Source organism: Anomaloglossus baeobatrachus, chromosome 11, assembly GCF_048569485.1.
Source record: "Anomaloglossus baeobatrachus isolate aAnoBae1 chromosome 11, aAnoBae1.hap1, whole genome shotgun sequence".
NCBI lineage: Eukaryota > Metazoa > Chordata > Amphibia > Anura > Aromobatidae > Anomaloglossus > Anomaloglossus baeobatrachus.
Window position 1 is genome coordinate 3,145,425 of NC_134363.1, and position 16,503 is coordinate 3,161,927.

General features: G+C 58.6%; 1 protein-coding gene across 11 annotated transcripts in view; it reads left to right on the plus strand.

Annotated features, from left to right (window-relative positions):
* The window catches only part of EIF4G3 (eukaryotic translation initiation factor 4 gamma 3), a 90,721-nt gene that overhangs the window by 72,988 nt on the left and 1,230 nt on the right, over positions 1-16,503 (plus strand). For 6 of the 11 annotated variants that reach the window (XM_075327931.1, XM_075327930.1, XM_075327934.1 and 3 more), the window contains 22 exons: positions 356-444; positions 580-772; positions 3,811-3,998; positions 6,287-6,406; positions 6,511-6,687; positions 6,759-6,956; positions 7,696-7,842; positions 9,133-9,369; positions 9,449-9,553; positions 9,635-9,767; positions 9,842-9,936; positions 10,017-10,110; positions 10,191-10,305; positions 10,381-10,595; positions 11,863-11,969; positions 12,039-12,211; positions 13,311-13,436; positions 13,864-13,945; positions 14,359-14,457; positions 14,598-14,744; positions 15,233-15,314; positions 15,388-15,534. In XM_075327931.1, coding sequence (XP_075184046.1) covers positions 356-444; positions 580-772; positions 3,811-3,998; positions 6,287-6,406; positions 6,511-6,687; positions 6,759-6,956; positions 7,696-7,842; positions 9,133-9,369; positions 9,449-9,553; positions 9,635-9,767; positions 9,842-9,936; positions 10,017-10,110; positions 10,191-10,305; positions 10,381-10,595; positions 11,863-11,969; positions 12,039-12,211; positions 13,311-13,436; positions 13,864-13,945; positions 14,359-14,457; positions 14,598-14,744; positions 15,233-15,314; positions 15,388-15,534 — 3,069 coding nt within the window. Of the gene's footprint in view, positions 1-355; positions 445-579; positions 773-3,810; positions 3,999-6,286; positions 6,407-6,510; positions 6,688-6,758; positions 6,957-7,695; positions 7,843-9,129; positions 9,370-9,448; positions 9,554-9,634; positions 9,768-9,841; positions 9,937-10,016; positions 10,111-10,187; positions 10,306-10,380; positions 10,596-11,862; positions 11,970-12,038; positions 12,212-13,310; positions 13,437-13,863; positions 13,946-14,358; positions 14,458-14,597; positions 14,745-15,232; positions 15,315-15,387; positions 15,535-16,503 lie in introns of all 11 variants that reach the window. The other 5 variants (XM_075327933.1, XM_075327932.1, XM_075327929.1 and 2 more) reach the window with 3 other exon arrangements.

The window sequence follows — 16,503 nt, forward strand, 5'->3', positions numbered from 1 at the left end:
GAGTACCCCGGCCGCTCCTCTGTGACTGCGGTATATTGCAGAGCGGTGTGCCCCGGTATACACAGGACTGACCTGTAGATGAGGACCCTCGGGTACGGACCCTGAGTACCCCGCCGCTCCTCTGTGACTGCGGTATATTGCAGAGCGGTGTGCCCCGGTATACACAGGACTTTCCCATGGTTTGTCAGATTGCGGGGATTCTCGTCCATGTCTCCTGGCAGTGATGCCCCCTGGTTGTAGCATGTGGGGGGCCCCAGCACCCCCAGAGCTCTGCTCCTCGTACCCGTATGCCCCGGTTGTATACACACGGTCATCCCCTTCGCTTCTGAATCCTCCTGACATTGTGATCTTACAGCTCTCGCAGTCGCAGCTTCACCAAAGATGTGGCAGACGCCAAAAGACGAGGGTCCGGAGGCAGAGGAGGCCATGGCAGCGGAGGCCGAGGTGAGCTCCTGTGTGGAGGAGGATGGGGCGCGGCACTGCTCATCACATGGTGTCTGCTGGGACATGAGCGACGCTGGCCACGTGACGTGTGGCTTCAACCTGGCGGGGGTCAATATAACAGGGCCTAATCTGCAGGAGCCGAGTGACGCTGCGGAGGACAAGGTCACGGAGGAAGAGGACGGGGCCGGGGGGAAGCACCCGTATCTGCTCGCAACGCTGCCGGAGGAGAACGGCCAGCCAGAAGCCCTGCGCAACGGCGAGGACATCGCCTCCGAGGGGGAAGGAGCCGAGCCGGCCGAAGCAGAGGAGGCGTACAACCACAAACCAGGTAGTGTACCGCACACCGCTCCAGGGACCCGAAATACTCCAACATGCAGAATAGTGAGCGCAGCTCTGCAGTGTCATCATATGTAATATACACAGTGACTGCACCGACAGAATAGTGAGCGCAGCTCTGCAGTATCATTATATGTAATATATATACACAGTGACTGCACCGACAGAATAGTGAGCGCAGCTCTGCAGTATCATCATATGTAATATATATACACAGTGACTGCACCGACAGAATAGTGAGCGCAGCTCTGCAGTATCATCATATGTAATATACACAGTGACTGCACCGACACAATAGTGAGCGCAGCTCTGCAGTATCATTATATGTAATATATATACACAGTGACTGCACCGACAGAATAGTGAGCGCAGCTCTGCAGTATCATCATATGTAATATATATACACAGTGACTGCACCGACAGAATAGTGTGCGCAGCTCTGCAGTATCATCATATGTAATATACACAGTGACTGCACCGACACAATAGTGAGCGCAGCTCTGCAGTATCATTATATGTAATATATATACACAGTGACTGCACCGACAGAATAGTGAGCGCAGCTCTGCAGTATCATCATATGTAATATATATACACAGTGACTGCACCGACAGAATAGTGAGCGCAGCTCTGCAGTATCATCATATGTAATATACACAGTGACTGCACCGACACAATAGTGAGCGCAGCTCTGCAGTATCATTATATGTAATATATATACACAGTGACTGCACCGACAGAATAGTGAGCGCAGCTCTGCAGTATCATCATATGTAATATATATACACAGTGACTGCACCGACAGAATAGTGAGCGCAGCTCTGCACTATCATCATATGTAATATACACAGTGACTGCACCGACAGAATAGTGAGCGCAGCTCTGCAGTATCATCATATGTAATATATATACACAGTGACTGCACCAGCAGAATAGTGAGCGCAGCTCTGCAGTATCATCATATGTAATATATATACACAGTGACTGCACCGACAGAATAGTGAGCGCAGCTCTGCACTATCATCATATGTAATATACACAGTGACTGCACCGACAGAATAGTGAGCGCAGCTCTGCAGTATCATCATATGTAATATATATACACAGTGACTGCACCAGCAGAATAGTGAGCGCAGCTCTGCAGTATCATCATATGTAATATATATACACAGTGACTGCACCGACAGAATAGTGAGCGCAGCTCTGCAGTATCATCATATGTAATATATATACACAGTGACTGCACCGACAGAATAGTGAGCGCAGCTCTGCAGTATCATCATATGTAATATATATACACAGTGACTGCACCGACAGAATAGTGAGCGCAGCTCTGCAGTATCATCATATGTAATATATATACACAGTGACTGCACCAGCAGAATAGTGAGCGCAGCTCTGCAGTATCATCATATGTAATATATATATATACACAGTGACTGCACCGACAGAATAGTGAGCGCAGCTCTGCAGTATCATATGTAATATATATACACAGTGACTGCTCCAGCAGAATAGTGAGTGCAGCTCTGCAGTATCATCATATGTAATATATATACACAGTGACTGCACCAGCAGAATAGCGAGCGCAGCTCTGCAGTATCATCATATGTAATATATATACACAGTGACTGCACCGACAGAATAGTGAGTGCAGCTCCGGAGTATAATACAGGAGGTAACTCAGGATCAGTAATGTATGTACACAGTGACTGCACCAGCAGAATAGTGAGTGCAGCTCTGGAGTATAATACAGGAGGTAACTCAGGATCAGTAATGTATGTACACAGTGACTGCACCAGCAGAATAGTGAGTGTAGCTCTGGAGTATAATACAGGAGGTAACTCAGGATCAGTAATGTATGTACACAGTGACTGCACTAGCAGAATAGTGAGTGCAGCTCTGGAGTATAATACAGGAGGTAACTCAGGATCAGTAATGTATGTACACAGTGACTGCACTAGCAGAATAGTGAGTGCAGCTCTGGAGTATAATACAGGAGGTAACTCAGGATCAGTAATGTATGTACACAGTGACTGCACCAGCAGAATAGTGAGTGCAGCTCTGGAGTATAATACAGGAGGTAACTCAGGATTAGTAATGTATGTACACAGTGACTGCACCAGCAGAATAGTGAGTGCAGCTCTGGAGTATAATACAGGAGGTGACTCAGGATCAGTAATGTATGTACACAGTGACTGCTCCAGCAGAATAGTGAGTGCAGCTCTGGAGTATAATACAGGAGGTGACTCAGGATCAGTAATGTATGTACACAGTGACTGCACCAGCAGAATAGTGAGTGCAGCTCTGGAGTATAATACAGGAGGTAACTCAGGATTCGCGGCAAATCCGCACCTTATTTTTGCCGCGGATTTTGATGCGGATTTTTTTTTTTTTCCCCATTCTATACCCAAAATCCGCACCAAAATCCGCAACAATAATTGACATGCTGCAGATTTTTCCGGATCAAAATCCGCGGCAAATCCGCCGCGGAAAAATCTGCAGCATGGACACAGCATTTCCAAAATGCCATTGAAATGGCTTGGAAGTGCCGCTGCTGCAGATTTTCGGAAAATCCGCGGCAAATCCGCGGCAAAATCTGCAGCGTGGGCACATAGCCTAATACAGGAGGTAACTCAGGATCAGTAATATATATACACAGTGACTGCACCAGCAGAATAGTGAGTGCAGCTCTGGAGTATAATACAGGAGGTGACTCAGGATCAGTAATGTATGTACACAGTGACTGCTCCAGCAGAATAGTGAGTGCAGCTCTGGAGTATAATACAGGAGGTGACTCAGGATCAGTAATGTATGTACACAGTGACTGCATCAGCAGAATAGTGAGTGCAGCTCTGGAGTATAATACAGGAGGTGACTCAGGATCAGTAATGTAATATATATACACAGTGACTGCACCAGCAGAATAGTGAGTGCAGCTCTGGAGTATGATACTGGAGGTAAGTCGGTAATGTTTGTACACTGGGAGTATAGTGATGTGACCGCTTCATTATTTGGGTGGTCTTCTAGTGCCTGGTGCAGCAGATCAGTCCCCCCCGGACGCCTCCCCGGATGTCCCCTCCTCACCCTCCTCCATCGTGCCGAGTGAAGGAAAGAGGCAGTATGATCGGGACTTCCTTCTGGGCTTCCAGTTCATGCCGGCCTGTGTCCAGAAGCCAGAAGGCTTGCCGCCCATCAGCGACGTGGTTCTGGACAAGGTGAGGAGAGTCGGGGGTGTTGGTGCAGTCTGTTGTGGCGTGTGTTGGGAGGTGTCTGGAGTCCATTGTGTTATGGGCTGGATTAGTTGGGGTCTTCTCGCTGTTCCTGGTGAGTGTAGCCTCTGCGGAGGGGTTGGGTGCTGGAGTTGTTCTCTAGCCTGGATGATGGCTAGGTTGTTCTCTAGCCTGGATGATGGCTAGGTTGTTCTTTAGCCTGGATGATGGGTGGTTGTTCTCTAGCCTGGATGATGGCTAGGTTGTTCTCTAGCCTGGATGATGGGTGGTTGTTCTCTAGCCTGGATGATGGCTAGGTTGTTCTCTAGCCTGGATGATGGTTGGTTGTTCTCTAGCCTGGATGATGGCTAGGTTGTTCTCTAGCCTGGATGATGGCTAGGTTGTTCTCTAGCCTGGATGATGGGTGGTTGTTCTCTAGCCTGGATGATGGCTAGGTTGTTCTCTAGCCTGGATGATGGGTGGTTGTTCTCTAGCCTGGATGATGGCTAGGTTGTTCTCTAGCCTGGATGATGGCTAGGTTGTTCTCTAGCCTGGATGATGGCTAGGTTGTTCTCTAGCCTGGATGATGGCTAGGTTGTTCTCTAGCCTGGATGATGGCTAGGTTCTCTAGCCTGGATGATGGCTAGGTTGTTCTCTAGCCTGGATGATGGCTAGGTTGTTCTCTAGCCTGGATGATGGCTAGGTTGTTCTCTAGCCTGGATGATGGCTAGGTTGTTCTCTAGCCTGGATGATGGCTAGGTTGTTCTCTAGCCTGGATGATGGCTAGGTTGTTCTCTAGCCTGGATGATGGCTAGGTTGTTCTCTAGCCTGGATGATGGCTAGGTTGTTCTCTAGCCTGGATGATGGCTAGGTTGTTCTCTAGCCTGGATGATGGCTAGGTTGTTCTCTAGCCTGGATGATGGCTAGGTTGTTCTCTAGCCTGGATGATGGCTAGGTTGTTCTCTAGCCTGGATGATGGCTAGGTTGTTCTCTAGCCTGGATGATGGCTAGGTTGTTCTTTAGCCTGGATGATGGGTGGTTGTTCTCTAGCCTGGATGATGGCTAGGTTGTTCTCTAGCCTGGATGATGGTTGGTTGTTCTCTAGCCTGGATGATGGCTAGGTTGTTCTCTAGCCTGGATGATGGCTAGGTTGTTCTCTAGCCTGGATGATGGCTAGGTTGTTTTCTAGCCTGGATGATGGCTAGGTTGTTTTCTAGCCTGGATGATGGCTAGGTTGTTCTCTAGCCTGGATGATGGCTAGGTTGTTCTCTAGCCTGGATGATGGCTAGGTTGTTCTCTAGCCTGGATGATGGCTAGGTTGTTTTCTAGCCTGGATGATGGCTAGGTTGTTCTCTAGCCTGGATGATGGGTGGTTGTTCTCTAGCCTGGATGATGGCTAGGTTGTTCTCTAGCCTGGATGATGGGTGGTTGTTCTCTAGCCTGGATGATGGCTAGGTTGTTCTCTAGCCTGGATGATGGGTGGTTGTTCTCTAGCCTGGATGATGGCTAGGTTGTTCTCTAGCCTGGATGATGGCTAGGTTGTTATCTAGCCTGGATGATGGCTAGGTTGTTCTCTAGCCTGGATGATGGCTAGGTTGTTCTCCAGCCTGGATGATGGCTAGGTTGTTATCTAGCCTGGATGATGGCTAGGTTGTTCTCTAGCCTGGATGATGGCTAGGTTGTTCTCCAGCCTGGATGATGGCTAGGTTGTTCTCTAGCCTGGATGATGGCTAGGTTGTTCTCTAGCCTGGATGATGGCTAGGTTGTTCTCCAGCCTGGATGATGGCTAGGTTGTTCTCCAGCCTGGATGATGGCTAGGTTGTTCTCTAGCCTGGATGATGGCTAGGTTGTTCTCCAGCCTGGATGATGGCTAGGTTGTTCTCTAGCCTGGATGATGGCTAGGTTGTTCTCTAGCCTGGATGATGGCTAGGTTGTTCTCTAGCCTGGATGATGGGTGGTTGTTCTCCAGCCTGGATGATGGCTAGGTTGTTCTCTAGCCTGGATGATGGCTAGGTTGTTCTCTAGCCTGGATGATGGCTAGGTTGTTCTCCAGCCTGGATGATGGCTAGGTTGTTCTCTAGCCTGGATGATGGCTAGGTTGTTCTCTAGCCTGGATGATGGCTAGGTTGTTCTCTAGCCTGGATGATGGCTAGGTTGTTCTCTAGCCTGGATGATGGCTAGGTTGTTCTCTAGCCTGGATGATGGCTAGGTTGTTCTCTAGCCTGGATGATGGCTAGGTTGTTCTGTCATTTTCCCTCCCTACCCTTCAGTCACATATTACGGTTCATTAACAGATCAATCAGCCAAAGCTGTCGATGAGGACCCTGGACCCCCGCATGCTGCAGAAGGGGCCAGACTTCACCCCGGCGTATGCAGACTTTGGCCGGTTGGCACCTGGCGGGCGCGGCGTCCCTGTAAGTCTGCACGTGGTCCTCTGCGGTGAGGGGGCTCCCCTGTGTGATAGCGACATCTGAACTGTCTTGTAAACTTGTAAAGTTTTTGCTGTTGTGTCCCCCAGTTGCTGAATGTTGGGGGTCCCAGACGTTCACAACCAGGGCAGAGGCGGGAGCCCCGAAAAATAATCATGAACATTTCAGTAACAGATGACGTTCACCTGAAGAAAGCCGAAAATGCGTGGAGGCCGAGCGTGAAGAGGGACTCCCAGGCGGAGGACCCGGAGAGCATCCGGACACAGGTGAGTGTGCACGGCCGATGGTGAGCGTCCACCGCCGCTGCCTCTCTCTATCACCGACTTTCTCGTTTCAGGCTCTTTTCCGTAAGGTTCGGAGCATCTTGAACAAACTGACACCTCAGATGTTCAACCAGCTGATGAAGCAGGTGATGGACCTGACGGTGGACACCGAGGAGCGGCTGAAAGGGGTGATAGACCTGGTGTTCGAGAAGGCCATCGACGAGCCCAGCTTCTCCGTGGCGTATGCAAACATGTGCAGGTGCCTGGCCACGGTGAGTATATCCATGGGCGGCAGTAGGCGTCGTCCAGGGGCGGCAGTAGGCGTCGTCCAGGGGCGGCAGTAGGCGTCGTCCAGGGGCGGCAGTAGGCGTCGTCCAGGGGCGGCAGTAGGCGTCGTCCAGGGGCGGCGGTAGGCGTCGTAGAGGGGCGGCGGTAGGCGTCGTCCAGGGGCGGCGGTAGGCGTCGTCCAGGGGCGGCAGTAGGTGTCGTCCAGGGGCGGCAGTAGGCGTCGTCCAGGGGCGGCAGTAGGTGTCGTCCAGGGGTGGCAGTAGGTGTCGTCCAGGGACGGCAGTAGGTGTCCTCCAGGGGTGGCGGTAGGTATCGTCCATGGGCGGCGGTAGGTGTCGTCCAGGGGCGGCGGTAGGTGTCGTCCAGGGCGGCGGTAGGTGTCGTCCAGGGGCGGCGGTAGGGGTCGTCCAGGGGCGGCGGTAGGCGTCGTCCAGGGGCGGCGGTAGGCGTCGTCCAGGGGCGACGGTAGGCGTCGTCCAGGGGCGGCGGTAGGCGTCGTCCAGGGGCGGCGGTAGGCGTCGTCCAGGGGCGGCGGTAGGCGTCGTCCAGGGGCGGCGGTAGGCGTCGTCCAGGGGCGGCGGTAGGCGTCGTCCAGGGGCGGCGGTAGGCGTCGTCCAGAGGCGACGGTAGGCGTCGTCCAGGGGCGGCCCGGAGCACCCGGCCGGCCTCAGCCTGACAGAAGTGTCGCTGGTATTTAGGTGTTTTTTTCCCCTCCTCTTATAGTTAAAGGTACCAATGGCTGACAAGCCCGGCGGCACTGTGAACTTCCGCAAGTTACTGCTCAACCGATGCCAGAAGGAGTTTGAGAAGGACAAAGCAGATGACGACGTCTTCGAGAAGAAGCAGAAAGATCTGGAGCTGGCCACAACAGTAAGGGGAGACCTGAGCAGGAGGGTCCCTGGAGACCTCTCCAACCACCTGTGGCTGGGGTCTACTGCTGGGGTCTACTGCTGGGGTCTACTGCTGGGGTCTACTGCTGGGGTCTACTGCTGGGGTCTACTGCTGGGGTCTACTGCTGGGGTCTACTGCTGGGGTCTACTGCTGGGGTCTACTGCTGGGGTCTACTGCTGGGGTCTACTGCTGGGGTCTACTGCTGGGGTCTAATGCTGGGGTCTACTGCTGGGGTCTAATGCTGGGGTCTAATGCTGGGGTCTACTGCTGGGGTCTACTGCTGGGGTCTACTGCTGGGGTCTAATGCTGGGGTCTACTGCTGGGGTCTACTGCTGGGGTCTACTGCTGGGGTCTACTGCTGGGGTCTACTGCTGGAGTCTACGGCTGGGGTCTACGGCTGGGGTCTACGGCTGGGGTCTACGGCTGGGGTCTATTGCTGGGGTCTACTGCTGGGGTCTACTGCTGGGGTCTACTGCTGGGGTCTACTGCTGGGGTCTACTGCTGGGGTCTACTGCTGGGGTCTACTGCTGGGGTCTACTGCTGGGGTCTACGGCTGGGGTCTACGGCTGGGGTCTACGGCTGGGGTCTACGGCTGGGGTCTACGGCTGGGGTCTACGGCTGGGGTCTACGGCTGGGGTCTACGGCTGGGGTCTACGGCTGGGGTCTACGGCTGGGGTCTACGGCTGGGGTCTACTGCTGGGGTCTACTGCTGGGGTCTACTGCTGGGGTCTACTGCTGGGGTCTACTGCTGGGGTCTACTGCTGGGGTCTAATGCTGGGGTCTAATGCTGGGGTCTAATGCTGGGGTCTAATGCTGGGGTCTAATGCTGGGGTCTACGGCTGGGGTCTACGGCTGGGGTCTACTGCTGGGGTCTACTGCTGGGGTCTACTGCTGGGGTCTAATGCTGGGGTCTAATGCTGGGGTCTACTGCTGGGGTCTACGGCTGGGGTCCACTGCTGGGGTCCACGGCTGGGGTCCACGGCTGGGGTCCACGGCTGGGGTCTACTGCTGGGGTCTACTGCTGGGGTCTCCGCTCTACGTGCCGGATTTTACCATGTCTGACCCTTTTGTTGCTGTGGTGAGGAGGGGATCGAGGGTCCGGCAGCGTGGGGTCTCCATCTCCTGGCAGAGACTTGCTTGGCCGGGTAGCTTTTGGAGTGTAGCGTCCGCCTCCGTATTACTGTGTATATATATATATACTGTGTATCCCCATTATTGGGGAGGTGCAGGCATCACCCCCACTTGCTATTTGCCTCCTTGTGTCAGCAGCCGGAGGAGAAGACCCGTCTTCAGGAGGAGCTGGAAGACGCCAGGGACAAGGCGCGGCGGAGATCCATAGGGAACATTAAGTTCATCGGAGAACTGTTCAAGCTGAAGATGTTGACGGAGGCCATTATGCACGACTGCGTGGTGAAACTGCTGAAAAACCATGACGAGGAGTCGCTGGAGTGTCTGTGCCGCCTGCTCACCACCATTGGCAAAGACCTGGATTTCGAAAAGGCAAAGGTGATGATTGAGCCGTAGCCGCATTAGGCTTGTGCGTCCAGCCCCGGCCTCGGATCTCACCCGCCTCTGATTGTTCCAGCCACGGATGGATCAGTATTTCCACCAGATGGAGAAGATCGTGAAGGAGCGGAAAACGTCGTCCCGGATCCGCTTCATGCTGCAGGACGTGATCGACCTGAGACTGGTGCGTGCCGCCGTCCTTCCCTGACCTCCATTTGTTGCTGCACAGTCTCCAGGTCGCCCATTTATCCTTTGTTTCATGCAGTGCAACTGGGTGTCGCGAAGAGCGGACCAGGGCCCCAAAACCATCGAGCAGATCCACAAAGAGGCCAAAATAGAGGAGCAGGAGGAGCAGAGGAAAGTGCAGCAGCTGATGACCAAAGAGAAGCGGAGGCCAGGTAAGACCCGCCACGTGCCAGGGGCGCCACGGCCTCTGCAGCCGACACTCATCCTTCACCTCTCCATCTCACAGCCGTGCAGCGAGTGGAAGAAGGAGGATGGAATATGGTCCAAGGTACTAAGAATAACCGGGTCCTGGACCCCACCAAGTTCCTGAAGATCACCAAGGTAAGAGGCGTGGTCCTGCGGGGGGGAGTGCTCCATCCTCGCTGCCTGTGACTTCCAGTGTGCCCCCTATTCTGTCACAGCCCACCATTGATGACAAGATCCAGCTGGTGCCCAAAGCTCAGCTCGGCAGCTGGGGGAAAGGGAGCAGCGGAGGAGCCAAGACCAGCGAGACAGGTGAGGGCGGCGGCCACACGTGGCGGTGTGACCGGATCTCCGGCCTCTGCGGTATTCACAGTCTCTGCTTTCTGCAGCAGAGTCCTTACGTCCGGGGGCCCCTGGTCTGAATCGATTCTCTGCCCTGCAACCTTCCATCTCTTCCACCACGTCCTCCGCCATCTCAGAGCTGGACAGCCGCAGGATACTAACAAGGTATGGAGTCGTGATGTGACCGGTGACTGCGCTGGGGCGGTGATGTCCCTGACGCTTTGTGTACCGATTCACCAGCCATGTGACCGCCGGCCGTGAGAGGAACGACAAGCCCACTCCCGCCTCCACCCTGGCCTCTCGCCCCAGCAGCTTCCTGCGAGGCAGCAGCACCAAGGACCTAATGGACAATCACGAAGAACCTCGGCGAGAGACTCTGCACATGCCAAAAACGCTGCCCGTCTCCACGGAGCGGGAGAAGGCCCCAAGTGTGGAGCGGAAGCTGCGAGAACCTGGTGAGCGCTCCCTCCGCAGCCCCCGTACCCAGGGCCGGCCGCACACTCACCGAGTACCTGTACCCAGGGCCGGCCGCACACCCACCCAGCACCTGTACCCGGGGCCGGCCGCACACTCACCCAGCACCTGTACCCAGGGCCAGCCGCACACCCACCCAGCACCTGTACCCAGGACCGGCCGCACACTCACCGAGTACCTGTACCCAGGGCCGGCCGCACACCCACCCAGCACCTGTACCCAGGACCGGCCGCACACTCACCCAGCACCTGTACCCAGGACCGGCCGCACACTCACCCAGCACCTGTACCCAGGGCCGGCCGCACACTCACCCAGCACCTGTACCCAGGGCCGGCCGCACACTCGCCCAGCACCTGTACCCAGGGCCGGCCGCACACTCACCCAGCACCTGTACCCAGGGCCGGCCGCACACTCACCCAGCACCTGTACCCAGGGCCGGCCGCACACTCGCCCAGCACCTGTACCCAGGGCCGGCCGCACACTCACCCAGCACCTGTACCCAGGGCTGGCCGCACACTCACCCAGCACCTGTACCCAGGGCCGGCCGCACACCCACCCAGCACCTGTACCCAGGGCCGGCCGCACACTCACCCAGCACCTGTACTCAGGGCCAGCTGCACACTCACCCAGCACCTGTACCCGGGGCCAGCTGCACACTCACCCAGCACCTGTACCCGGGGCCGGCCGCACACTCACCCAGCACCTGTACTCAGGGCCAGCCGCACACTCACCCAGCACCTGTACCCAGGGCCGGCCGCACACTCACCCAGCACCTGTACCCAGGGCCGGCCGCACACTCACCCAGCCCCTGTACTCAGGACCGGCCGCACACTCACCCAGCACCTGTACCCGGGGCCGGCCGCACACTCACCCAGCACCTGTACCCGGGGCCGGCCGCACACTCACCCAGCACCTGTACCCGGGGCCGGCCGCACACTCACCCAGCACCTGTACTCAGGACCGGCCGCACACTCACCCAGCACCTGTACCCGGGGCCGGCCGCACACCCACCCAGCACCTGTACCCAGGGCCGGCCGCACACTCACCCAGCACCTGTACCCGGGGCCGGCCGCACACTCACCCAGCACCTGTACCCGGGGCCGGCCGCACACTCACCCAGCACCTGTACCCTGGGCCGGCCGCACACTCACCCAGCACCTGTACCCAGGGCCGGCCGCACACTCACCGAGCACATGTACCCAGGGCCGGCCGCACACTCACCCAACACATGTTTGTGTTTGTCTCTAGCCAAGTGCGAGACCCCCGAGTCCGACAAATCCCCGGTGTCAGAAGACGAGCTGGAGCGGAAATCTAAGGCCATCATAGACGAGTTCCTGCACATCAATGACTATAAGGTCGGCCATCGTCCTGTGCGGGGGGCAGTGCAGACCGCCCAGATCTGACCTGTGCCGTCCTGTGTCTAGGAGGCTGTGCAGTGCGTGGAGGAGCTGGCCGTACAGGGCTCGCTGGCCATCTTTGTCCGTGTGGGGGTAGAGTCCACGCTGGAAAGGAGTCAGATCACCCGCGACCACATGGGACAACTGCTGTATCAGCTGGTGCAGTCCGGGAAGCTCAGCCAGCAGAACTTCTACACCGGGTGAGGAGCGGAGGGTGAGGGGGTCTGCGGGCAGGAGAGTGGGGGGGTCTGCGGGCAGCAGGGTGAGGAGCGGACAGTGGGGGGGTCTGCGGGCAGCAGGGTGAGGGGGTCTGCGGGCAGGAGAGTGGGGGGGTCTGCGGGCAGCAGGGTGAGGGGGTCTGCGGGCAGCAGGGTGGGGTGCGGACAGTGGGGGGGTCTGCGGGCAGCAGGGTGAGGGGGTCTGCGGGCAGCAGGGGGGTCTGCGGGCAGCAGGGTGAGGGGGTCTGCGGGCAGCAGGGTGAGGGGGTCTGCGGGCAGCAGGGTGGGGAGCGGACAGTGGGGGGGTCTGCGGGCAGCAGGGTGGGGGGGTCTGCAGGGTGAGGGGGTCTGCGGGCAGCAGGGTGAGGAGCGGACAGTGGGGGGGTCTGCGGGCAGCAGAGTGGGGGGGTCTGCGGGCAGCAGGGTGGGGGGGTCTGCGGGTAGCAGGGTGAGGGGGTCTGCAGGGTCAGGGGGTCTGCGGGCAGCAGGGAGAGGAGCGGACAGTGGGGAGGTCTGTGGGCAGCAGGGTGAGGGGGTCTGCGGGCAGCAGGGTGAGGAGCGGACAGTGGGGGGGTCTGCGGGCAGCAGGGTGGGAGGGTCTGCGGGCAGCAGGGTGAGGAGCGGACAGTGGGGGGGTCTGCGGGCAGCACTGTGAGGGGGTCTGCGGGCAGCACTGTGAGGGGGTCTGCGGGCAGCAGGGTGGGGGGGTCTGCGGGCAGCAGGGGTTTGCGGGCAGCAGGGTGAGGGGTCTGTGGGCAGCAGGGTGAGGGGGGGTCTTACAGGATGAGGGGGTCTGCGGGCAGCAGGGTGAGGGGGGTCTGTGGGCAGCAGCGGACGGTGGGGGGGTCTGCGGGCAGCAGGGTGGGGGGGTCTGCGGGCAGCCGGGTGAGGGGGTTGCTGGCAGCAGGGTGAGGGGGTCTGCGGGCAGCAGGGCGGGGGGGCTGTGGGCAGCCAGAGCTGTGGGTTCTGCGGGCAGTTGGGGGTCTGTGGAAGGTGAGCGGCCCCTGTATTGTCACCCCTGACCCCCATATACGTGATGGTGGGCACTGGCGGGGCTCTCATGACTCTCCTCTCTGTGCAGACTGTCGGAGACGCTGGAGCTGGCGGATGATATGGCGATTGACATCCCGCACATCTGGCTGTACCTGGCGGAGTTAGTGACCCCCATGCTGAAGGAAGGGGGCATTTCTCTGAAGGAAATGATCACGTAGGTGCTTTCCGATGTGACAGCCGCTTGTCCGGTGCCGGCTGAGTGTCGCCTATGTGTTGTGGCGTGTTATATGTTGGTCAGTCGGGGCAGTGTGTCCGAGGGCTGCGGGGAGCGGGGTCCGAGGGGAGCGGGGTCCGAGGGCTGCAGGGAGCGGGGTCCGAGGGGAGCGGGGTCCGAGGGCTGCAGGGAGCGGGGTCCGAGGGCTGCGGGGAGCGGGGTCCGAGGGCTGCGGGGAGCGGGGTCCGAGGGGAGCGGGATCCGAGGGCTGCGGGGTCCGAGGGCTGCGGGGAGCGGGGTCCGAGGGCTGCGGGGTCCGAGGGCTGCGGGGTCCGAGGGCTGCGGGGTCCGAGGGCTGCGGGGTCCGAGGGCTGCGGGGAGCGGGGTCCGAGGGCTCCAGGACCCATGTCTCTTCTCTGTCTTACAGGGAGTTTAACAAGGCGCTGCTCCCCGTGGGACGGACCGGAGTCTTGTTGTCTGAAATATTGCACCTTCTATGCAAACAAATGGTAGGTTCCCCGGCTCGCCCCTGCGTGTCCCCCCAGCTCGCCCCTGCGTGTCCCCCCGGCTCGCCCCTGCGTGTCCCCCCGGCTCGCCCCTGCGTGTCCCCCACAGACATCTATACTGAGGCCCCTCCATCCACAATGTACGGCGGACGGTGTGAGCAGCTCTCTATGCTGTGACCATTTTGCGGATATTCTTGCTCTGCAGCGCCCCCACTGCTCACGTGTGATATCACAGACAGACGTTCTAATCCTGGACTGCTGCAGCGCTCTGTGCAGTGTCAGGGCTTTCAGTCACTGACTGACAGCAGTGTGAAGCAGTTTGAGGCTTCAGATCTGCATTTCCAGCCGTCTGCAGGAACGTAACATCTGGCAGAAATCTGTGAGTGCAGGGAGTGACCGGTCACTTTCTGTTCCAGAGCCATAAAAAAGTGGCCGCTGTGTGGAGAGAAACCGCCCTGAGGTGGAAAGACGTGCTGCCGGAGGGCGAGGACGTGCAGAGCTTCCTGAGCGAGAAGGTGGGTGCGCGCTGCGCGTCTGCGGACCTCCCTCATATACGGCACTGCATGCTATTATGTCACACGTCTCCCTGGCTGCGGTAGAATTTCACACATTACGCTTGGTGCGGTATTATTTTGTTGCCATTGTGACTCCACAGAACCTGGACTTCACGCTGTCGGACCGCTGCAGCCCATCAGAAAGTCTCTCTAGGAAGGAGATGACGACGGAGGAGCTGAACAAGCGGCTGGAGCAGCTGATCATTGAGGAGAGCGCCACTGACGAGCACATATTTGACTGGGTGGAAGTACGTACAGATCCCCGGTATACCCCCTCCTGTGCCCTTCGGACCCCCGACACACCCCATCCTGTGCCCTGCGAACCCCCGACACACCCCGTCCTGTGCCCTGCGGACCCCCGGCACATGCTCCATCCTGTGCCCTTCGGACCCCCGACACACCCCGTCCTGTGCCCTGCGGACCCCCGACACACCCTGTCCTGTGCCCTGCGGACCCCCGGCACATGCTCCATCCTGTGGCCTGCGGACCCCCGACACACCCTGTCCTGTGCCCTGCGGACCCCCGACACACCTCGTCCTGTGCCCTGCGGACCCCCGGCACATGCTCCATCTTGTGGCCTGCGGATCCCCAATCCACTCCGTACTGTGTATTGCGGACCCCCGACATGCTTTTTGTCCTGTGCCCTGCGGACCCCGGCACGCTCCATCCTGAGTAGTGCAGACCCCCGGTTTTTGGTTTCCTGCGTGTGATTTTGCTGCTCCTTGTTGTTCTCCAGGCGAATCTGGATGAAGGTCAGATGAGTTCTGCCGCGTTCCTTAGAGCTTTAATGACGGCGGTGTGCAAAGCGGCCATACTAGGTGAGTCCCGTCCGCTAACATGTGTCAGTTGGCTGCTCGCTGCTGGCAGTCACTGGCCGCTGTCTCTCCACAGGGGACTGTTCTTCCTGCCGCGTGGACACGTCCTTCCTAAAACAGAAGGTTCCCGTCTTACTAAAGTACATGGACTCCAATGTGGAGCGAGAACTACAAGCACTTTATGCCCTGCAAGCATTGATAGTAAAGCTGGATCAGCCTCCCAGTGAGTATGGGCGCGCGAGGTGTGGGGCGGGCGCGCGCGAGGTGTGGAGCAGGGTGTGGGGCGGGCGCGCGAGGTGTGGAGCGGGGCGCGTGAAGTGTGGAGCGGGGTGTGGCGCGGGCACATGATGGAGAGAATGGCGTGAGTGCAAAGGCGGGATGCGTAGTGGAGAGTGGGGTGCCAGACGGGGCTTGTAGTGAAAGCGGGGAGCATAGTGGGGAGCAGGGCATGGACGCAAGGTGGGGTCTGTGATGGGGAGTAGGATTCGGGTGCAAGGCATGGCATGTACTGAAGAGTACGGCACAGGCAAAGCATGTGGTTGGGAGCAGGGGGCATGGTGCGTGGCAGATCACATGGTGTGGAGCAGGATTTGTAGAGAGGAGCGACGGGCAGGGCACATGTTGGGGTGCGGCGTGCAGAGCGGGTGGTGGGGAGCGGCGTGCGGAGCGGGTGGTGGGGAGCGGTGCGGTTGCAGAGCGGGTGGTGGGGAGCGGCGTGCAGAGCGGGTGGTGGGGTGCGGCATGCGGAGCGGGTGGTGGGGAGCGGTGCGGTTGCAGAGCGGGTGGTGGGGAGCGGCGGGTGGTGGGGAGCGGCGTGCAGAGTTGGGTGGTGGGGTGCGGTTGCAGAGCGGGTGGTGGGGAGCGATGCGGTGTCAGCGGGTGGTGGGGAGCGGTGCGGTGTCAGAGCGGGTGGTGGGGAGCGGTGCGGTGTCAGAGCGGGTGGTGGGGAGCGGTGCGGTGTCAGAGCGGGTGGTGGGGAGCGGTGCGGTGTCAGAGCGGGTGGTGGGGAGCGGTGCGGTGTCAGAGCGGGTGGTGGGGAGCGGTGCGGTTGCAGAGCGGGTGGTGGGGAGCGGTGCGGTTGCAGAGCGGGTGGTGGGGAGCGGTGCGGTTGCAGAGCGGGTGGTGGGGAGCGGTGCGGTTGCAGAGCGGGTGGTGGGGAGCGGTGCGGTTGCAGAGCGGGTGGTGGGGAGCG